Raw genomic sequence first — 24,950 nt, 5'->3', positions numbered from 1 at the left:
AGACTCCGATTTCACAACATTTTTGCTAAAGCTAGAGGAGGTTCTTGGTTCACTTTATAGGAAATACAAAAGGTTAGTTATACGTGGTGACTTCAATATTAATTGTATAAGCGATTGTGCAAGGTAAAGGATGCTGGTAGACCTCCTTAATTCATATAATCTTATGCAAACCGTATTCTTTCCAACGAGAGTGCAAGGGAACAGTAGAACAACCATAGACAACGTTTTTGTTCATTCCTCATTACTAGAAGGGCATTCTGTTAGCAAAAAGGTGAACGGCCTTTCAGATCATGATGTACAAATTTTAACTCTAAAAGATTTTTGTGCTGCAACACGTGTTAAATATAGTCATCAGCTGTTTAGGAAAGCTGATCCAGTTGCTGTAGAGACCTTTGTAAACATTAACAAGGAACAAGAGTGGCAAGATGTTTATAGCGCTGATACAGTAGACGATAAATATAATGTTTTTCTCAAGACTTTTCTCATGCTTTTTGAAAGTTACTTTCCGTTAGAACGTTCAAAACAGGGTACTAGCACAAACAGGCAGCCTGGGTGGCTGACTACAGGGATAAGAATATCTTGTAGAACAAAGTGGCAATTATATCAAAACGTTAGAAACAGTCAAAATCTAAATGCAGCAGCCCATTACAAACAGTATTGTAAGGTGCTTAAAAATGTTATTAGGAAGGCAAAAAGTATATGGTATCTAGATAGAATAGCTAAGTCTCAGGATAAAATTAAAACCATATGGTCAGTCGTAAAGGAAGTGGCTGGTCTGCAGAGACAGGTTGAGGATATAGAATCAGTGCGTAGTGGGAATGTCCGTGTTACTGATAAGTCGCATATATGTACAGTATTTAATAATCACTTTCTGAATATAGCAGGTGAACTAAATAGAAACCTAGTCCCAACAGGGAATCATATAGCGCTCTTAGAAAAAAGTGTTCCGAGACTGTTACCTGAAATGCTCCTCCATGATACTGACAAGCGGGAGATTGAGTTAATAATTAAGTCACTAAAGACCAAGAACTCTCATGGATATGACGGCGTATCTAGCAGAATATTGAAGTATTGTTCTATGTATGTTAGCCCAGTACTTAGCCATATCTGTAACGTTTCCTTTAGGAGTGTTCGGTTTCCTGACCGATTAAAGTACTCGGTAGTGAAGCCACTTTATAAAAAGGGAGACATTGATAATGTTGACAATTTTAGGCCTATTTCTATGCCATCGATGTTTGCTAAAGTTATCGAGAAGGTTGTATATACAAGGTTACTGGAGCATTTAAATTCACATAATTTGCTGTCATACGTTCAGTATGGTTTTAGAAATGGTTTAACAACTGAAAATGCTACATTCTCTTTTCTCTGTGAGGTTTTGGACGGATTAAATAAAAGGTTGCGAACGCTAGGTGTTTTCTTTGACTTGACTGTGTTGACCACAAAATACTACTGCAGAAGTTGGACCATTATGGAGTAAGGGGAGTAGCTTACAATTGGTTCGCCTCTTACTTTAAGAACAGAAAGCAGAAGGTAATTATCCGCAATATTGAGAGTGATAGTGATGTTCAGTCCCAATAGGGCACTGTTAAGGGTCGGTGCTGGGGCCACTGCTATTTCTTATTAATATAAATGATATGCCTTCTAGTATTACAGGTGATTCAAAAATATTTCTGTTTGCTGATGACACCAGCTTGATAGTGAAGGATCTTGTGTGTAATATTGAAACAGTAACAAATAATGTAGTTCATGAAATAAGTTCGTGGCTTGTGGAAAATAATTTGATGCTAAATCACAGTAAGACTCAGTTTTTACAGTTTCTAACTCACAATTCAACAAGAACCGATATTTTGATCAGACAGAATGAGCATATTACAAGCGAGACGGAACAGTTCAAGTTCCTAGGCGTTCGGATAGATAGTAAGCTGTTGTGGAAAGCCCATGTCCAGGATCTTGTTCAGAAACTAAATGCTGCTTTATTTACCATTAGAACAGTATCTGAAATAAGTGACACTTCAACACGAAAAGTAGTCTACTTCGCATATTTTCATACGCTTATGTCGTATGGTATTATTTTTTGGGGTAATTCTTCTGATTCAAAAAGGGTATTTTTGGCTCAAAAACGGGCTGTTCGAGCTATATGTGGTGTAAGTTCGAGAACCTCTCGTCGACTCCTATTCAATAGTCTGGGAATTCTGACATTGCCCTCACAGTATATACTTTCTTTAATGTCGTTTGTTGTTAGTAATATTAGCCTATTCCCAAGAGTTAGCAGCTTTCACTCAGTTAATACGAGGCACAAATCAAATCTGCATGTGGAATGCACTTCCTTGACTCTTGTGCGGAAAGGAGTGCAGTATTGTGCTGCATCCATTTTCAATAAGCTACCACGAGAACTCAGAAATCTTAGCACTAGCCCAAACGCTTTTAAGTCTAAACTGAAGAGTTTCCTCATGGCTCACTCCTTCTATTCTCTCGAGAAGCTCCTGGAAGAGCTAAAAAATTAAGCAAATTCCAGTGTTTGTTGATTTTCTTTATTTAAACTTACGACTTGTCACCTGAATATGTTTTTTTTTTTTATATTTCATTTTATCCGTTTCTAATATCGTGTTATAATTTGATGTATTGACTCGTTCCATGACCATGGAGATTTCTCCTTAATTTGGTCCCACGGAACAATAAATAAATAAATAAAGAGAAGAGTGGATCGATTTGTAGGACACGTTATGAGGCATCAAGGGATCACCAATTTAGTACTGGAGTGCAGCGTGGAGGGTAAAAATCGTAGAGGGAGACCAAGAGATGAATACACTAAACAGATTCCGAAGGATGTAGGTTGCAGTAGGTACTGGGAGATGAAAAAGCTTGCACAGGGTAGAGTAGCTGCATCATGGAGAGCTGCATCAAACCAGTCTGTGGACTGAAGACCACAATAACAACAACATCGTTGGCGTCAATTTGTTATAGAATTATGGAACATGTTTTATGTTCAAGAATTATGACGTTTGTGGAGAACGAAAATCTCCTCTATAAAAATGGACGTCAATTCCGCAAGCGGAGATGTTGCGAAATTCAGCTCGCCCTGTTCCTCCGTGAGATTCATAGCCCCGCAGACAGCGGCGCTCAGGATGATGCTGTGCTCCTGTAATTGAGGGGGTGTTTGACACCGTCTCGCACTGCCGGTTACTGAAAAAAAATACGAGCTTATCGAGTATCAAACCAGTTCTGCGGCTGGATTCAAGACTTCCTTGCGGCTAGAACTCAACACGCCGCCCTTAATGGGACAAAACCGACAGACATTAAGGTACCTTCCGGAGTACGCCATGGAAGAGTGATAGGACCGTTACTGTTTACAACGTACGTAAATCATCTAGTAGAAAACGTCGGAAGCTCTTTAAGACCGTTCGCAGATGACGCAATTGTCTATAGGAAAACAGCACACCCGACGAGAGTAGAGATTTGCAGAACGAACTTCAGAGGACTGATGAATGGTGCAGGCTCCGGCACGCGACCCTGAATGTGAATAAATGAAACGTATTGCGCATACATTGGGAAAGAAACCCACTACTGTACGGCTCAACTATTGATGACAACCTGTTGGAAACAGTATCTACAGCAAAATATCAGGAAGTAGCTCTCCAGCGAGACCTTAAGTGGTATGACCAGTACAAAACAAATACAGTATAACCTCGTAAGCGCGAACTCGCATAAGACGAACTCGCGGTTAACGCCAAAAATATATTGGTCCCGCCAGGAATACATTAGTTCTAATGGTGTTTCATCGGTTAACACGAATTTCGGTTAAAGCGAATTACGAACTCTGTTTCAGTTCCTAACGTGATTAAATTTCACTGTAACACAAACTTCCGACCTTAGAGTATTCTAAAGCGTAATTTTTTTCCGAAATGAATGTAGGAAATGTAGCTACAAAGCTAATTATACTTATTGTTGACTCGTTTTTAACGTATTGTAGGTCGGTAGTCGCGATTATCACCTCAACAATCAGCGTATGCTGTACATTGTAAGACATTCAATAATGTGTGCAGCAGCATTTAGAAATGTACTCAGTGCCCGATATGACAGGTGTTCTGTTAGTCGTAGCCGTATCGAGATGGAATACTGAATAAAAACTACAGTTACAACCGGTACCGTAGCGTGCGAAAATGGCAAAGAGGAAACAGACAGCTCTAAATGTACAGTTAAATCTTAAGATTCTAGATGAAGTGGACCGCGGTACCAAGAAAACAGCAGTTGCAGAGCAGTTTGGAATACCTAAATCTACTTTATCTACGATTATTAAAAATCGAGAAAAAATTATTAATGCTGTGGCATCAGGTTCTGGAAACCTTCTTCGTACCGCCAAGTATGAAGACATCGAGACGTTACTGCTAGAATGGTTCAATCACATGCGTGCATAAACATACCATTAATTGCCCTTGTGATTCAGTCAAAAGCAAATCATATTGCTAATGATATGGGCATCGAAGACTTCCGTTGTTCTGCTGGTTGGTTGTATCGGTTCCAAAAGAGACATTCAATTTTATCTGTACAAATTTGTGGTGAAGCAAATAAAGTTGATGAAGAAAGTGCGAACAGCTGGTTGCATGAATTCAACCGAGTGAGGGAAAAGTATGCCTCGTGTGATGTGTTTAACATGAATGAAACTGGATTTTTCTACAGTCTTTTTCCAAATCACACCCTGGGGATAAAAGGTGATAAGTGTCACGGTGGAGCACGAAGCAAACAACGTGTGACTGTTGTACTGTGTTGTAATGCTGACGGCAGTGAGAAGTTTCGTTCCTGGGTTATCGGTAAATCCGAGAAACCACGTTGTTTTAAAAACATAAATATGGACGCTTTACCTTGCATCTACTCTCACCACTAGAAAGCTTGGATCGATGGCACATCATTTCGTTTCAACAGTCGAATGATTGCTCAAAATAGACATGTTCTTCTTACATTGGACAGACGTACTGCCCATAACGTTCATGATCTGAACCTATCCAACATAAAGGTTCAGTTTTTTCCACTCAACACCACAAGCCGCCTTCAGCCTTTGGACCAAGGCATAATCTCTCTCATAAAGAGAGCTTATCGTAAGCGACTTGTAAGAGCTGCAATTCGCGCTGCTGAAAACAACAGTGCAACCCCAAACTGGAATCTGCTTGATGCAATAAAAGCCCTCGCAGCAGCCTGGAACTCAGTATCGCCACATCGTATAGGGAAGTGCTTTAACAGAGCTTGGAGACATAGCAACAAATGGTTCAAATGGCTCTAAGCACTGTGGGACTTAACATCTGAGGTCATCAGTCCCCTAGACTTAGAACTACTTAAACCTAACTAAGCTAAGGACATCACACCCTTCAATGCCCTTAGGCAGGATTCGAACCTGCAACCGTATCAGCACATAGCAACCCTGAAGATGTCCACGAGTTAGAAGATGCCACTTATCCTGATGAATGGACAGTTCTGCAGGACGTTGTGAACCCTGGGATTAGTTTCGAAGAATTCATTAGTGTAGACGAAGATGTTGCCGTATGTGCTTCTGTGGAATTGGATGTGCCAAAAGCTGTGAACGAGGTGCAAGAAGGGCCATCAGAAGAAAGTGAAGAGGAAGAGAATATAGATACCATTCCATCTACCCGTCAGGAGATGTTTACAGCCTTGGACTGTTTAGAACGGTTCGCTTCAATATCCGACGTCACTGCTGGCCTTACGGACGCTATCACTACAATTGGTTGTGAAATTACAAAACATTATCGTTCCCATGAATGTCAGCGAACCATAACCGAATTTTTTCCAAGAAAGTAACGTACATAATTTGTGAGTACTTGGACTTTACAATCACTTTATAGTGTTATAAGTCTACAATAACGTGATTGATAGTGTAGTGTATTACACATTAGTTGTACTGCTGTACAAGTATACTTAATAAAATCTGTATTTTTCACTTAACACGAATTTTTTTAACACGAGCTCCTGATTTTTCGGTCCCTTCGGATTCGTGTTAGCGAAGTTTTACTGTAATACGAAAGCAGACCCCAGCCTGAGATTTGTAGAACGAATCTGAAGGCGATATAACTCATCCGCGAAGGAAATGGCTTATAAGGCGCTTGTTCGATTGATTCTTTAGTATTGTTCATCAGTCTGGGATCCTTACCAGATAGGACCGATAGAAGAGTTACGGAATATCAAACGAAAAGTGGTGCGTTTCGTCACGGTAACGTTTACTTGGCGCGGGAGCGTTACAGAGGTGCACAACAAACTCAAGTGGCCGAAGTTAAAAGAGAGGCGTTTGCATCACGGCGACGTTTACTACCAAAATTTATAGAGAACACTTTCCGGGTAGAGTCAGGTAACACATTATTTTCTCCTAGATATATCTCGCTTAATGACCACAACGAGAAATAAGAGCTAAAACAGAGGCTTACCGACAATCATTCTTCCCACGTGCCATTTCCGAGTGGAATGGGGAAGGGGGTTCAGTTAGCGGTACGAGAAGTACCCTCCACCACACACCGTTAGGTGATTTCGGAGTATAATCCAGATATAAACGTACATTTGACCATACCTATCTGCCAGTTGCAGCAACAGGTATAGCACAAATAAGAGATCCGCTCAGCCCTTTGTTTACACGACTGACAGGGCTGATCATGGCACTACAAAACCGCCACAAACTTCATACAACTGTGCATTATTGCTGCTGTTATTACCTCCCAGTCACCTTTAATACTGTTCTCGGTGAGCTGCTAGCCAGAGTGTTTCCTGCTGCTCCTAATATAAGTACTCTACATTCTTCATCAGAATCTCTGCAGAAACCCCTGTGTTCCCCATCACCTGCCTGAGCTTGACTGTAGGTTTCACAGTACTTGTGATCTGGTCTTCCAAAAAAATGGTTCAGATGGCTCTGAGCATTATGGGACTTAATTTCTGAGGTCATCAGTCCCCTAGAACTTGGAACTACTTAAACCTAACTAACCTAAGGACATCACATACATCCATGCCCAAGGCAGGATTCGAACCTGTTGACCATAGCGGTCGCGCGGTTCCAGACTGTAGCGCCTAGAACCGCTCGGCCACCGCGGCCGGCGATCTGGTATTCCGCCCCTAGTTTTTCCTGTAGCCTTTGGCCAACATCCCTCCTATGATTGCTGCCTAGCAGCAGCACTCACTCTTTCTTCTTACTTGATTTTTCTGGCGACCTAGCCTTAAAGTTGTTCCTATGAATCTGTTGCACTCTACTTTGTACAAAAACAGGTTAATTCTCTTCTTATATTTCAGATAACAGGTCAAACTATTTGCAAACCGCAGTTGGAAATGTGATTTCTGAGGTTTTCTCCTTACTTGTCACCTTTTCCCAGTTGCCATTGTCTCTTTCTCCCTTCAACCCATCTAATTCAACATTAGCCATTTATAATTCTTCCTGAAGGACAGAAATCCGTGGAAGAGCCTTATCTGATACTTTACTTGCCTCCCTGCTACAATCCTCCCAATCAAATACCAACTCATGGTCCTGGCATGTTTCTCCAGTACTAACTACCCTATAGCAACATCCATGAAACTACCTGGAAGATTAAAACTGTGTGCCGGACTGAGACACGAACTCAGGACCTTTCCCTTTTGCGGGCAAGTGAGCTACCATTTGAGCTACCCAAGCACGAGTCACGCCCGGTCCTCACAGCTTTCCTTTTGCCAGTACTTCATCTGCTACCTTCCAAACTTCACAGAAGCTCTCCTGCGAACCTTGCAGAACTAGCACTCCTGAAAGAAAGGATATAGCGGAGACATGGCTTAGCCACAGCCTGGGGCATGTTTCCAGAATGAGATTTTCACTCTGCAGCGGAGTGTGCGCTGATATGAAACTTCCTGGCAGATAAAAAATGGAAATGTCGTGTGGCTACGGCCTCCCGTCGGGTAGACCGTTCGCCTGGTGCAGGTCTTTCGATTTGACGCCACTTCGGCGACCTGCGTGTCGATGGGGATGAAATGATGATGATTAGGACAACACAACACCCAGTCCCTGAGCGGAGAAAATTTCCGACCCAGCCGGGAATCGAACCCGGGCCCTTGGGATTGACAGTCTGTCACGCTGACCACTCAGCTACCGGGGCGGACCCTGGCAGATTAAAACAGTGTGCAGGACCGAGACTCCAACTCGGGACCTTTGCCTTTCGCGGGCAAGTGCTCTACCATCTTTTTTTTCTTTTTTTTTTTTGACCACTTTTTTTTTTTATGTTGGAGTGGTAGTGGACAGGTGGGGGCTCGGGGGGCAAAGTGGGCAGTGGTCGAAACACGAGGCCTGGCCACAGTGTCCCCCTCACCACCACCGAGCCTGTGGTGCTTAGGGAAGTGGGAGACACAGAAATCAACAGTAGTGGAAGGCGTTGTTGTTATTTATTTATTTTCATGTGTTTTGTAATATTCACTATTATGAGGAAATTATGTGAACACATAGGCGAAAGAGAAAAGAAATATAAATTATGGTTAAAGAAAAAGAAAAGAGAAAGGAAAAGCAAAAAGAAATAAAATCCGTGCAATCTGCGACGCGCTCGCCCATACCCGGAGGTCAGAAGTAGAATCGATCGTAGGCGGTTTAAACTCAGACACCGCCGGGAGAGGAGGGGTAGGTGCCCTCTGAGCCAGGCACCCCCCAACTCAGTGGAGGTCTATCAAAGACCGCTCGAAGATAGTTAGCAAATAATGTTCGGTAACGTGGCGTGTTTTCGAGAGCTGCATGAGCTGTTCGTAAATAGGTCCAGAAGTCGAGGCGGGATTTAGGTCCCTCATGAAAGAGATAAGCGACCGCCCACCCTTTGACCCACGTAATAGCGTGACATTTGGCGGCGGGAAAATGTCTGTCCTCCGGGTATAGAAACATTCGAGGTTCGATTGTGTCTGGTGGCACCCGGAGATAGCAGGCAATGATTTGCTGCACGAAGCGCCATACATCTTGCGATGAGGCGCATGTCAGACGGTGTTCTCAGTGTCCAGTTGCTGGCAAAGGAGACAAAGAGGGGATTCTGACAAGCCAATGTTGTGCAGTCGCTGCTTCGTGGCAAATTTCCTGTTGACTATGTGATACCACAGTGCCCGGACGTTCGTAGGCAGGAAGGGCTGGTGGACGGTAGTCCACACTATGGGCCACTGGATGGAGAGATGTTTGGTATCCATCACATTCCAGGGAACACAGCGCAGCAGCAGGCTGTAAAAATCCTTAGTCCTGGGTGGGCGCGTATCTGGGAGACTGGTATGTATGTAACTGTAGTCGACGAAAAAGGTCGAAATATGGGACAAATGAGGCACCATCTACGTTACCCAAGCACGAGTCACGCCCCGTCCTCACAACTCACCTTTTGCCAGTACCTCGTCTCCTACCTTCCAAACTCTACAGAAGCTCTCCTGCGAACCTTGCAGAACTAGCACTCCTGGAAGAAAGGATATTGTGGAGATATGGCTTAGCCACAGCCTGGGGGATGTTTCCAGAATGAGATTTTCATTCTGCAGCGAATTGTGCGCTGATACGAAACTTTGCGGTAGATTAAAATTGTGTCCCGGACCAAGACTCGAACTCGGGACCTTTGCCTTTCACTGGCAAGTGCTCTACCATCTGAGCTACCCAAGCACGATCCACGCCCTGTCCTCACTGGCAGAATGAAAGCTGTGAGGACAGGGCGTGAATCGTGCTTGGGTAGCTCAGATGGTAGAGCACTTGCCCGTGAAAGGCATAGGTCCCGAGTTCGAGTCTCGGTCCGGCACACAGTTTTAATCTTCCAGGAAGTTTCATTCCAGTGCACACTCTGCTGCAGAGTAAAAATCTCGTTCTAGCATCATCCTTATTTGACTCACCTGACTCTACTTCTACAGTAAACCGAAAAACGCTAACGCACGTTTCAGATTCAGTAAAGTAACAACCACGTATCTTCTGATGAGTTCCACAAATAACTTCTAAGCGGCAGGCAGACATAACACAAGAATGTAAAAACCACTGAATGTAAGTTTCAGATCGTAGAAGATCTGAACTGAATTAAAAACACAAAGCATAATATTTTTTAACAAAAATCTTAAACAGACACTATCAGGAATTAATATCCGAACAACAAGTAATGACTAGACAGTGGATGGATGTTAACACTAACATGTAAATATCCCACAGATATTCACTAAAACTAAAACTAAGCAAGCACAGCATTTTATAACAACAATATGAAACAGACATCATCTGAAAATTATTAAGAGCATTAAAATGTATCCAGAACAACACGTGGCATTCTACGGGTGTTGGTGCTGATGTCAGAGCCACTACTTAACACCACCTGCTCACAATTGACTGGTTGGATGTACATCTGTTGTTTACAGTCGTTAGTTCAAGCTACCACCATTGTTGCCGCACTAACATCGCTTACACACCAGGAATAAAATCAGTCTCAGGACTTTTTGGACAGATGGTGTACCTGTATGAGATGGTACCACACCTCGACGCTATAAAACATCTCCACTGAATTGAAAGACCAGGCTTCCCAAAATGTGAATGTGGAGAGAATGAAGACGTTAACCACATGACACTTGTGTGTCAGCGAGACAAATAAGCGATGAATTCCCTACTCCTACAGCTTAGCAGTGGAAGAATGGATCATTCCGTTTGAAAAATGTCAAATTTCCTTGAGTTGGCTCTGAAACTGCGACGGTACCTAGCCCTCCCACAGCATGGAGATGAGACTTCAAGGAAACTTCAGTTTATTTAGTTGCAGGATATAGAGGGTGTAACTGAATTCCCCTTACAGGCAATGAGGACTTGTAGTGGGGACCAAGATGGTTATGTTTAGCATAGGAACTCGTGTCCAGACAAATATAATTTCCCTGCTACACGTAAAATATCACAACACACACTCAAATCTGTCACATTTTCAGTGCCACTGACTAGGGTATTACAAACGTCATTCAGCGATCGCCTGGGTAGAGAGAGTAAGCGGGCTCTGACACACTTTTGATATCAGATTAATACAGTAATTAATTGAATTGATCAATTAAAGTATCCTCTCCCCTTAACCTACTGTTTCTGGGGTTCATAAACCACATAGCAGAACAGTAGGGCAAGGAGAGGGGAAGGGTGGTTTAATTGATAAATTTAATTAATTATCACATCAATTCGATATCAAAAGTGCGCCGGAACCCGCTTTGCCCCACTTCTCACCTGATGACACGTGCCCATTACAGGTTCGCTTGCATGCCATTCAGCTGAGTTTGTGATCTGCCATGAGAGGTTTGTATCTGCAATTGTGCTTGTGGTCTTTGTTCATATTGTACTACTGTATCCACCCAAATACGTTTGTACATGCTGTTGAGTTAATTGTCTTTGTTCATCCTATGCTACTGTACAGTAGTAATCATTCACTACAGTACGCCATGCAAGGATGACAGTTCAAACCAACATCCTGAAATCGCTTCAGGCAAATTCTGGGGTAGTCCCTTTGAAAGGGCATGGCCGATTTTCTTCCCCATCCTTCCTTAATCCAAGCTTATGCTCCATCTCTAATGACATCTCGATAGGACGTTAAAGACTGATCTCCTCCTCACTACAGTACAGAATCCAAGCTACATTTCATTTTTAGTGCATTGCTGTTGACCACAGTACGCTACACATTGTTATTATATGACGAAGCTTGGTGCAATGGTAGGGCTGTTCGTCAATTCTATGTGAAGCATTTTCCACATCATCAGACACCTTCACACTCCCTCTTTGCTACGGTGTAGAAGTGGGCCTTAGAGACAAGGACATTCACCACCAGCAGGGCTGGTTGTGGTACTCCATGATGGCACTGAACATAGACTTTAAAGAGGCTGTACTCCATGCAGTGGAAGAGGATTGACAACAAGTACCAGAAACATAGCAGTTAGACTGAAAGTGGGTCACCAAACTGTCTGGAGTGTTTTGTTCAAATGGCAGCTACACCTGTACTATCCCCAGAAAGTACAGGCAAGGTAGACACAGGACTTTGCATCTTTTGACCAATTCTGCAGGTAGTTCTTGCATTATTGTGTGGAAAAACCAGACTTCCCATGGTGGATCCTTTTCATGAATGAAGCCAAGTTCACCAGGGAAGGTGGGAAACCTTGACAACTGTCATGGTGGGCTAATGAAAACCCACGTGCTGTGTACCCCCATGGATTCCTGGAACAATATGGTCTGAACATTTGGGCATAGTTTCTGGCTGGATGTGTGAATTGCCCATACCTTCTTCCACCATATTTCATTGGTAGTGCATATCTGCAGTTTGTTGATGGCATACTGCATGAGCTCTTGGAAGATGCACCATGTGTGCACAACATATGGTTCCAGCACGATGTTGCACCACCTCATTTTACACATGTTGTCCAACATCATTTGGACCAACGATTTGGGCAATAGTGTATATGTCATTGTGGCCTGATTGCTTGGCTAGCATGTTCTTCTGACTTGAACCCGCTAGACTACTACCTGTGAGGTCGCATGAAATCCTAGATTTACGAGACTCCTGTGGCATTCGGAGAAGATTTACTGGCGCGGGTTATGGCTGTGGCAGATACTGGAGCATCAAGGATTGGCGATCATGTGTCTTGGAACATGGTACAGAGATACCGTATTTGTGTTGACATCGGTGGCCATCACACTTATATGTGGACCCAGATGACGAACAACAGGAGACAGAGAGCAATGTGTGTTGTGGTATTTTGTGTGTAGCAGGGACATGAATTCCGATGCTAAACTTAACCGTCTTGGTCCCAAATACAAGTCATGAAAGTCTGCAAGGGAATTTAGTTACACCTTGTATATACAATACTGTATGCTTTTAAAATTCTTGTGACATTTTTAAGCATTTTTTCGCATGGTCTTAATTGTAGCCATTGATGGGCAATCTCCTGGGAGTTAAATTTATTTTCAGCACTTACAGTACATCGAAAATTCGTCGTGTAATTCGATTTTTTCCCTCAGGTCAGTTGCAGTATGCAGTGGACGCAGTGAAGTGGGCGACTGACTACTTCATAAAGTGCCACGTGGCTCCCACGGAGCTGTACGGTCAGGTTGGCGATTTCGACCTCGACCACAAGTACTGGGGTCGGCCAGAGGAGCTCAACATGTCGCGGCCCGCCTTCAAGATTGACGCCCAGCACCCAGGTTTGTCACATTCCGTAGCTGCAGGAACACACTACCATGTTTAATTCTCTATTTACTGGTATCAACGTAATTCAGTGCAGGACTCTTCCTACGTTTGGTGAAGAGTATGCCTTGCACCCTTCGTTCGATTGTTATGTATATCCTTCATGCGTATTAGAAAATTATTCTTTCAACAATGCCATGTCAAATTTCGTCCGTTACCCTTTCGGAGCTTCGCGAGAGAACTAGTGCTTCGCCTGTAAAGGACTTGAACACACATGCACACTAAACAACAAAATGATGCACTGTCTTGCTGGTACTAAACCATCCCATCTCGGTCATTTCATTGATCTAAAGAATTAAAAACTTTTCAGGCATATCCAGATACACAATACCAGTGATAGTTTTTTCCACGAAGAACAAATGTCTACACTTCCAATACGCTAAAGGCACAAAACGTATTAACTTTTGGGGAGTCACAAAGGTGTTCCAGGGTTGCATGTGTATTTTCGCTGCCCATATTCCGCATAACTGTTGAATCATCGCTTAAGAGTAACGCACCAGTTAAATAGCCATTTTGACTGTGCACTACGCTGGCGCTCCTGGTGGCGGAATGGAGTACCGACACCCAATGTGAATCAAACTTGAGATTGTTTGCTACAAAACAACACAACTGCCGATTCTGTAAATTATCTCAATAAATTTCTGTATCATTCCAAAGTTGTAAAGTCCTTTTTGACTCGCTTTGTGTAATGTTTCCTCAACCCATGATGTTTCGTTTCCTCGTCCTCCTTTGGATGCTTCACTGTTTTGTCAGGCATCTACATCTACATCCATACTCCGCAATCCACCTGACGGTGTGTGGCGGAGGGTACTTTGAGTACCTCTATCGTTTCTCCCTTCTATTCCAGTCTCGTATTGTTCGTGGAAAGAAAGATTGTCGGTAAGCCTCTGTGTGGGCTCTAATCTCTCTGATTTTATCCTCATTGTCTCTTCGCGAGATTTGCGTTGGAGGTAGCAATAAACTGCTTGACTCCTAGGTAAGGTATGTTCTCGAAACTTCAACAAAAGCCCGTACCGAGCAACTGAGCGTCTCTCTTGCAGAGTCTTCCACTGAGTTTTATCTATCATCTCCGTAATGCTTTCGTGATTATTAAATGATCCTGTAACGAAGCGCCCTGCTCTCCATTGGATCTTCTCTATTTCTTCTATCAACCCTATCTGGTATGGATCCCACACCGGTAAGCAGTATTCAAGCAGTGGGCGAACAAGTGTACTGTAACCTACTTCCTTTTTCACCATGCGCCAATTCCTTGCAGATCCTCCTGCATTTCAGTACAATTTTCCATTGTTACAACCTCTCGATATACTACAGCATCATCCGCAAAAAGCCTCTGTGAACTTCCGATGTTATCCACGAGGTCATTTATGTATACTGTGAATAGCAACGGTCCTACGACGCTCCCCTGCGGCACACCTGAAATCACTCTTAGTTCGGAAGACTTCTCTCCATTGAGAATGACACGCTGCGTTCTGTTATCTAGGAACTCTTCAATCGAATCACACAATTGGTCTGATAGTCCATATGCTCTTACTTTGTTCATTAAACGACCGTGCGGAACTGTATCAAACGCCTTGCGGAAGTCAAGAATCTGGCAATGTATCTGTCGTCCAGAAACTACAGGTGTCTCTTTAAAAACGGAAAGCAACGCTTTGTAGCTACGAACTGACGTCTATCTGGTGTTCACAAAAAGCGCCAACGTTCCCAGAATGACTATGGTTGCATAACTGTTCCAGACATTGCTTAGACTTCATACCAAATCTTACCATGGGTAGGTTTCCTTTGGTGTGTCTGTCGATCTCTAGTCTCTTACACCAGAGTGCCTAGGTGAGCCTGTCTTCTGGATTCGCCTTCTCAAAAATGGTTGAAACGGCTCTGAGCGCTATGGGACTTAACATCTTAGGTCATCAATCCCCTAGAACTTAGAACTACTTAAACCTAACTAACCTAAGGACATCACACACATCCATGCCCGAGGCAGGACTCGAACCCGCGACCGTAGCGGTCGCTCGGTTCCAGACTGAAGCGCCTACAACCGCTCGGCCACACCGGCCGGCTCGCCTTCTCATTGCAGTTTCACCCAACACCATTAGCTATGAACATATTATTCTTCCTGTGGCCAGGGCACATCTGCTGTCCATAGCAGGTTTCCCCTTGGCCTTTAACCCAAGAATGATGGAAACTGAATTAAATGTTCCGATTAAGATCCCTGTAAGTCAAGGTCGGCCAGAAATTCTGCACGCGTGCAGATCTGCTGCACATGTGCAACTTCCTGGCCACCAGATGTGTAAACAGGGAAACAGAACTGTCACCGCTCACTTTGTTTATGTCTCTAAGTACAGATGTCTCCACTTTGCTTTACCCACTAGCTGGGATGCACTGTACCTGGGACACTCTCTAGCTGTTCTCACAGTGTGCAGTGCAATCTAGGGAAGGTATCGTGTTATTCTATCGCTCTATCAACAAACGCCACGTTTCTAAAATAAAACATAAAAACAATTGGTGCATAAATATGCCAGATTGGTTTTATGCCCACGTTAGGCACCTAAATACCCTTCATGGCAAGGGTCTCATACATGTCTCTCAACAATTAAACGATAATTTTTAAGCATGTAAGTATACCTTGAACAACCGGTTTAATGCCATCTTTTCAAGATGACAATGTTCACCTATGTAACATGGAGCAGGGTGAGGCACAGTTAGTAAATAACAATTTTAAATTACAAAAAAGAAAGAAATTCAATACACGCTCATCATTGGCGACGAGAAACGATGAAGTTAATGTCAGACACAAAAGCACAGTACATTGATAAACGCTATCAGTAGCGAAGATTTTCGTCATTAATACTCGATCGAAACCTTGATGTATTCATTGTCCTTATGGAGAAAAATATTTCATGCACATAAGTAGATCTGAACATGGTCATAACTCCCACAGCTACGTGATGGAGGCGTGGAAATTCTTTCTGTGAAAGTTCTCATAGAATTCTTTTCTACTTCGTATTGCAAAAAACTTGTACTTCAGTTGTGTATTTCACTGCAGGTCGAACTGTTCCATTTGTAGACGCATCGGAGCCAGCGGCCGTGTAAAGCGACGAATGATAGGTGACACACTTGTAACGTCTACAAATTGTGCTCATAATTGCTGCTTAATTTTTACAATTATTGATATGTACTCTTTAAATTTAGCACTTTCGTGGAGCAAACCGAGGGCAGGGAAATGTGCAGTGTTTCCAGACAGTAGTTGGCTCTACCAAAAAGCAAGCTTCCTTTCAAAAGCATTTAGTTTTTCCAACATGTCGGAAATTAAGTTATGTTCATGTGTGACGCAATCTCCAGGAGATATGCGAGGTCTGACATTCAGCAAGCGTCATGTAATTTTGGTTCACTCTTTCCCTTCTCATGTGAGAAATGTGCTACGGCCAAACGTAAATAAAAAAAAAAATCTTTTCAGGATTTTACCTCGACTGAACCAGTGTACTTCAATATACACTCCTGGAAATTGAAATAAGAACACGGTGAATTCATTGTCCCAGGAAGGGGAAACTTTATTGACACATTCCTGGGGTCAGATACATCGCATGATCACACTGACAGAACCACAGGCACATAGACACAGGCAACAGAGCATGCACAATGTCGGCACTAGTACAGTGTATATCCACCTTTCGCAGCAATGCAGGCTGCTATTCTCCCATGGAGACGATCGTAGAGATGCTGGATGTAGTCCTGTGGAACGGCTTGCCATGCCATTTCCACCTGGCGCCTCAGTTGGACCGCGTTCGTGCTGGACGTGCAGACCGCGTGAGACGACGCTTCATCCAGTCCCAAACATGCTCAATGGGGGACAGATCCGGAGATCTTGCTGGCCAGGGTAGTTGACTTACACCTTCTAGAGCACGTTGGGTGGCGCGGGATACATGCGGACGTGCATTGTCCTGTTGGAACAGCAAGTTCCCTTGCCGGTCTAGGAATGGTAGAACGATGGGTTCGATGACGGTTTGGATGTACCGTGCACTATTCAGTGTCCCCTCGACGATCACCAGTGGTGTACGGCCAGTGTAGGAGATCGCTCCCCACACCATGATGCCGGGTGTTGGCCCTGTGTGCCTCGGTCGTATGCAGTCCTGATTGTGGCGCTCACCTGCACGGCGCCAAACACGCATACGACCATCATTGGTACCAAGGCAGAAGCGACTCTCATCGCTGAAGACGACACGTCTCCATTCGTCCCTCCATTCACGCCTGTCGCGACACCACTGGAGGCGGGCTGCACGATGTTGGGGCGTGAGCGGAAGACGGCCTAACGGTGTGCGGGACCGTAGCCCAGCTTCATGGAGACGGTTGCGAATGGTCCTCGCCGATACCCCAGGAGCAACAGTGTCCCTAATTTGCTGGGAAGTGGCGGTGCGGTCCCCTACGGCACTGCGTAGGATCCTACGGTCTTGGCGTGCATCCGTGCGTCGCTGCGGTCCGGTCCCAGGTCGACGGGCACGTGCACCTTCCGCCGACCACTGGCGACAACATCGATGTACTGTGGAGACCTCACGCCCCACGTGTTGAGCAATTCGGCGGTACGTCCACCCGGCCTCCCGCTTGCCCACTATACGCCCTCGCTCAAAGTCCGTCAACTGCACATACGGTTCACGTCCACGCTGTCGCGGCATGCTACCAGTGTTAAAGACTGCGATGGAGCTCCGTATGCCACGGCAAACTGGCTGACACTGACGGCGGCGGTGCACAAATGCTGCGCAGCTAGCGCCATTCGACGGCCAACACCGCGGTTCCTGGTGTGTCCGCTGTGCCGTGCGTGTGATCATTGCTTGTACAGCCCTCTCGCAGTGTCCGGAGCAAGTATGGTAGGTCTGACACACCGGTGTCAATGTGTTCTTTTTTCCATTTCCAGGAGTGTAGTAAGGAGTGGCGCCGTCCTCCTCTATAATTCCTCCAAGAACTGTTGAAATTGGCGATGCGTAAGCTTATGTTTTTTCACGCACAACAATTTACATGGCGTTTTCTAAAGTTACTGATTTTGCACAAAGCGCCTCTTCAATTCCGTACAACGTTTCTTCTGTGCATCCTGGCTTTCCGCGCATCAGTGCTCGCATTGCCGGTGCTCCATCCGTGGTCACTGAGATTAGCCGATTCCAGTCTATACCGACACCATCAATCTCTTGCTCGGCAGTTTAGAGAATGTCTGCACCTGTCGCAGTCACCTGTCCAAGATGTCCTCTGTTACACACAGAGCGCTATCACACCTCGTATGCATATCACTACCTGGGCTGTATCTGTAAGATCTGTTGCTTCATTCACCGCGACAGAGAAGGCAAAAAAGTCCTTAGCCTCATTTGTTGACTGCCTGTGCACATCACCAGCCATAAGACTTAAACTTTGCACCACTGTTTATTGGGAAACGCCGATTTCTTGAAACCTGCAAATATTCGTAGGACACAAGTTCTGCAGCATCAATGAGACAGTCTTTTACAAACTCCCTTTCGCAAAACGGTTTCCCAGATCTTGCTATTCTTATGGCAGTTATCAAACTTGCTCGCAGTGCAGATGTACTGTGGTTGTCATTCTGGAAAATCGAAAACATTACGTTGTACTGTAGAATAGATACGAATGTAACACAAGAAACGAAGATTGCAAGAGGTATCAGTTATTATGACTTGTATTAAAAATCTGTTGGTGTGCCTCATCCACTTTCTTAGGCGCACTTAATGTGGTTGGCCGTTCTTCACTGTCCAGTACACTACACTCGTCTTTACGAAATGAGTTGTAGTGTCTTTCAATCGTGAATTTACGCAGGCCGCCTATTATTCGGTGGCACAGCAAACACTGTGAGTTTTCAGTTACTGCTGTAAAGAAGAACTGCATTCCCAGCCGTGTTTAAATGACTAAGAACACAGATCACCCGTTCTTTGCTTTTTTGCAGTACTCGTCATTTCTCAGTATGTCTCTCGTAGCGCTACAGTCGCCCGATGGAAGTAAGACTGGCTGTGCTTCGGTCCTCCCGGTACGCAGAGCTAGGTAGCGCAGTAGTTAGCAGACCGGACCCGCATTTGGGAGGACGGCGGTTCAAATCCGCGTCCGGCCATCTAGATTTACATTACTGGCCATTAAATTTGCTACACCAAGAAGAAATGCAGATGATAAACGGGTATTCATTGGACAAATATATTATACTAGAACTGACATGTGACTACATTCTCGCGCAATTTGGGTGTGTAGATCCTGAGAAATCAGTACCTAGAACAACCACCTCTGGCCGTAATAACGGCCTCGATACGCCTGGGCATTGCGTCAAACAGAGCTTGGATGGCGTATACAGGTACAGCTGCCCAGGCAGCTTCAACACGATACCACAATTCATCGAGAGCAGTGACTGGCGTATTGTGACAAGCCAGTTGCTTGGCCACCATTGACCAGATGTTTACAGTTAGTGAGAGATCTGGAGAATGTGATGGCCAGGGCAGCAATCGAACATTTTCTGTATCCAGAAAGGCCCGTATAGGACCTGCAACATGCGGTCGTGCATTATCCTGCTGAAATGTAGGGTTTCGCAGGGATCGAATGAAGGGTAGAGCCACGGGTGGTAACACATCTGAAATGTAACGTCCACTGTTCAAAATGCCGTCAATGCGAACAAGAGACGTGTAACCAATGGCACCCCATACCATCACGCCAGGTGATACGCCAGCATGGCGATGACGAATACACGCTTCAAACGTGCGTTCACCACGATGTCGCCAAACATGGATGCGACCATCATGATGCTGTAAACAGAACCTGGATGTATCCGAAAAAATGACGTTTTGCCATTCGTGCACCCAGGTTCGTCGTTGCGTACACCATCGCAGGCGCTCCTGTCTGATGCAGCGTCAAGGGTAACCGCAGCCATGGTCTCCGAGCTCATAGTCAATGCTGCTGCAAACGTCGTCGAACTGTTCGTGCAGATGTTTGTTGTCTTGCAAACGTCCCCATCTGTTGACTCAGGGATCGAGACGTGGCTGCACGATCCGTTACAGTCATGCGGATAAGATGACTGTCATCTTTACTGCTAGTGATACGAGGCCGTTGGGATCCTGCATGGCGTTCAGTATTACCCTCCTAAACCCACCGATTCCATATTCTGTTAACAGTCATTGGATCTCGACCAACGCGAGCAGCAATGCCGCGATACGATAAACCGCAATCGTGATAGGCTACAATCCGACGTTTATCAAAGTCGGAAACGTGATGGTACGCATTTCTCCTCCTTACACGAGGCATCACAACAACGTTTCACCAGGCAACGCCGTTCAACTGCTGTTTGTGTATGAGAAATCGGTTGGATACTTTCCTCATGTCAGCACGTTGCGCCGGCCTCAGTGGCCGTGCGGTTGTAAACGCTGCAGTCCGGAACCGCGGGACTGCTACGGTCGCAGGTTCGAATCCTGCCTCGGGCATGGATGTGTGTGATGACCTTAGGTTAGTTAGGTTTAAGTAGTTCTAAGTTCTAGGGGACTGATGACCTAAGATGTTAAGTCCCATAGTGCTCATAGCCATTTTTTCAGCACGTTGTAGGTGTCGCCACCGGCGAATGAACTGAAAAGCTAATCATTTGCATATGACAGCATCTTCATCCAGTCGGTTAAATTTCGCGTCTGTAGCACGTCATCTTCGTGGTGTAGCAAATTTAGTGGTCAGTATTGTAAGTTTCCCGTGATTTCCCTAAGTAACTTAAGGCAAATGTGGGGGTGGTTCCTTTGAAAGGGCTCAGCTGATTTCCTTCTCCATCCATACCTAATCCAAGCTTGTGCTCTGTCTCTGTAATCACCTCGCTGTCGACGGGACGTTAAACACTAATCTCCTCCTCCTCCGGGTACCACGAAAACGAGGAAGCGGAACCGCCGCCACTTATTTGGTGTACGTGTTTAGTCACATAAATGTCGGTGTTCCAATTTGCCTGCTCCAAAACCGACACCCATCGGGTAACAATCAAACACTTGTGAATATGTCCCGCGCGCGAGCGAACACCATGCACCAGGCATTTCCACCAGGGAGAATTCTCGTTCGCTGTTGCGCTTTTGCTGATGTTTGCTTCACTGTAAATCGTCTTTAGATACCCGAACATTGTGTGTAGTTCTAATACTGCTCACCACGGCACACAGTGTTTGACTCGAGTGGACATTGTGTTGACAGGTTCTGATCTGGCGGGGGAGACAGCAGCAGCCCTGGCAGCAGCTTCGCTAGTGTTCCGAGGGGACAAGCCAGAGTATGCGGACCTGTGCCTACGTCATGCACGTGAGCTGTACCACTTCGCAAACCAGCACCGCGGTCTCTACCACGAGAGCATCCGGGGTGCCGAACCCTACTACGAGTAAGTGATATTTGCGAATGGAACAGGATAATGCGGTGGAAATGGTAGTGGCACCAGAAGTGATATTGAGTACACTTCTACCAAACTTCTTGGCATATACTTAGATACGAAATTAACCTGGCAGAGTCACATAGACAACATATCTCGAAAGCTTCCGCGAGCTATCTATCTAATGAAAAAATTACGCATCTGTGTTTCTGAGAGCCTGCTGATTAATTCCTATTATGCATTCTTTCATTGCCATATTAGCTATGGTATTCTTCTATGGGGTAATTCTCCATGGTCCAGAAAAATTTTTATTTGGCAGAAGAAAGCCATCAGGAGCATCTCTGGGATTACTAAAAAAAAACATATCATGTAGGTCATACTTCAAAGAATTACAGATAATGACAGTCCCTTCTCTTTTTATATACAGCTGCCTTTTGTACATAAATGAAAACTTTAACAGTTACAACCTTAGGCAGTCCTTCATAATCATAACATTCGCCAAACATTTAAGATAGACATACCAACAACTCGACTCAAGAAAACACAAGACAGTTATGAATACATGGGAATAAGACTTCTCAACACATTACCTGTGCAGGCACATTGTGTCTCTCTTAATATATTTAAAAGTAAGACTAAAAAATGGCTGAAAGACAAAGCTTTTACAGTGTTAAAGAATTTGAAAACTCTTCAAAAATAGACCTCACGTACGAAACAACTTGCAACTCTGTTTGTACCTCTTCCTAAGCTTTTTTGATCTCTGTAGTTCCACATTTAACTGTTAAACATGTGGAGAAATCCTTATGTATGAAATGTATTCTTTTATTATGCACATTCTTTAAAATACACACTTTAATTATGTGGGATATCTTTATGTGTCAAATGTATTCCTTTATTATGTATGTTCTTTTAAAATGTATACTTTAGCTTTGTTTGATACCTCACATAGTTATATTTCTTAATATGTAAATTGTACATTACTCATGGCGACATCAATTGCATGCAAATGCTTAAAGATGGACCTTCCCTTGCGGCTTGTAAATGTAGATCTTTGCTTCCAAAAATCAAAATTAACGATCCTATCCAAATCTTAGTCACAACATGTGGAAGTTGAAACATACAGGAGGCTGTGATTCTTGAAATTTTCCCCGCATAGAGAATGTTCCATGAAGTTTCACGATTGCAGCTGGATGACATTGACGGTATCAACCACCAGTCATTCAACCACCTTCAGGTGAGTGTTTTGCAGGGGAGATTGCTAGTTCACACCATTCATCATGTGGTGTGGAGATCATGCGCAAAGTCAGCCACTACATGAGCGATCTCCTTCAATTTTTGCGCACTCCTCGAAGACTGATCTGTCTATAGGGACATGCATTATATTGATACTATATGCGTACTATTTGTCAGAATGGAGGCTCGTGGAGTTAAAATTCAGATGTCAAGTTTACAAAATTAACTTTAGCTAGATGTGTCATTAGTCATAAAAGGTATTCTCTTCGAACAAAGTAAAGAAATCATCAGGTCCTACACCTTATCCAGTTGAAAGCTGCTATCACAATCAATAAGATCTTCCACCAAATGTATGAGGCGGGCCCAAAAGTAACCAGAATCGTAATGCTGCACATCGTGTACTTCTAGTAGCAGGTTGCGCCGCCAGAGGGTTGTAGTAGGAGCTCTGCTGAATCATTCTGCCACGCGGCGTCACCCAACAGTGAGAAGTGTGGTTTCTTTGGCAGTTCTTTGAGTGTACGTACAGTGCAGACGTGACACGAGGAAGTGGTTAGTTCTTACGAACAATGTGCGGCAGTGAAGTTTTGTTTCGTGCTTGGCAAGAACGCAGCAGAAACTGTTGCGATGATTCAGACAGCTTACAAAGACCATGCTCTTAGTAAAACGCAAGTGTACAAATGGTTTCCTCGGTTTAAAAAGGGAGAAATTGTGGTTGAAGATCAGCCCCATTCCGGTTGACCTTCAACTGCTCGAAACGAAGACAACATCGAGAAAATTCATGATCTCATCGGTGAAGATCGACGCAGGACAATCGACCAACTCGAGAACTTGTCCGGGTTGTCCTGGAGCTCAATTCAGCGCATCTTGACCATCGATTTGGGCATGCCAAGAGTGGCAGCAATATTCGTGCCGAAGCTTCTTACCGGAGATCAAAGGGATCGTCGTGTTCAAGCCTGTCTCAAAATGAAAGACATATTCAAAGATGATCCACATTTTTTCAACACAATCATTAAAGGTGATGAGTCATAGTGCTATGGGTACGATCCAGAAAGTAAACAACAGTCATCACGATGGAAGTCACCTGGCTCACCTCATCCAAGAAAAGCTCGACAAATGAAATCGAATGTGAAAATGGTGTTGATCTGTTTTTTTGACATCAAATGGATCGTACACTCTGAATTTGTTCCTGAAAACCAGACAGTAAACCAACAATTCTATTTGGAGATTATGAAATGACTTCGCAGAAGTTTGTCGCGAAAACGTCCGGCTTTGTGGGATTCTCGCGTGTGGTTCCTGCATCACAACAATGCTCCTGCGCACACAGCTCTCAGCGTTCACCAGTTTTTGGCCTTAACGAAGACGAGTACCTTGAGCCACGCACCCTATTCGCCGGATTTAGCACCCTTGGACTTCTTCCTGTTCCTGAGGATGAAAAGAGACTCGAGAGGGAAGCGTTTTGCGGATGTGGAAGACGTAAAATGCAATGTCATGAAAGTGCTAGCAGGCATCAAAGAGGACGAATTTAAAAGGTGCTTTGAACGCTGGAATGAACATTTGGACAAATGTATTAGTGCTAATGGAGAGTACTTCGAAGGAGATTAAGGTTGTATTTGAAAACAATAAAGTATAAGCTTTCTAGAAAGAAATTCCGGTTATTTTTGGGTCCCCCCTCATATTTCCATTGATTCCTTAATAATAGAGTTCCAGAAGGATCTCGTTGAGACCAAGATTTCCATGGCAGAATAATTCTCCAAATGTCCTGTGGAGATATAATGCTTGGCTATGGCTGACTTAGTGGGCTGCAAAAGGTGTCTGTGGCCATCATGTTCAATGCACATTTCATGCACTGTGCACATTGTCTAACCAATGTAGGCTTACTGGCACAGTATTCTGTATATTCCAGCCCTCCTTAATCCCAGATCATCCTTTGGATGCACGGATTTGTAGTGGCATCGATAGTGCTGGGTACATCGATACTGCTGGGGTGAGGGGGGGGTCAGAAGTAGACTTGTCAGATTGGCTGGTATGACTCCCTCTAGCCAGACATGTGGTTTATCAAGTGGGAGAAGAAGAAAACACAGTCACACTCAGATTGGAAGCAGTTCATTTATTTCTCCAGCTCAGCATACATCAGAGATCCAATACCTAAGTTCATCAGGTGGGGGTGGGCGTCGAAC

At 44.3% G+C, this 24,950-nt stretch overlaps 1 protein-coding gene across 1 annotated transcript in view; it reads left to right on the top strand.

Annotated features, from left to right (window-relative positions):
- The window catches only part of LOC124711363 (endoglucanase E-4-like), a 432,910-nt gene that overhangs the window by 367,560 nt on the left and 40,400 nt on the right, over positions 1-24,950 (top strand). Inside the window, exons 4-5 of the mRNA XM_047241402.1 lie at positions 12,968-13,150; positions 21,375-21,552. Of these exons, the coding sequence (XP_047097358.1) occupies positions 12,968-13,150; positions 21,375-21,552 (361 nt within the window). The remainder of the gene's footprint in view (positions 1-12,967; positions 13,151-21,374; positions 21,553-24,950) is intronic.

The sequence above is a fragment of the Schistocerca piceifrons genome, chromosome 8 (genome assembly GCF_021461385.2).
Source record: "Schistocerca piceifrons isolate TAMUIC-IGC-003096 chromosome 8, iqSchPice1.1, whole genome shotgun sequence".
Taxonomy (NCBI): Eukaryota; Metazoa; Arthropoda; class Insecta; order Orthoptera; family Acrididae; genus Schistocerca; species Schistocerca piceifrons.
Note: the sequence above shows the minus strand (reverse complement) of the source record. Positions and strands in the feature narration are given on the sequence as shown.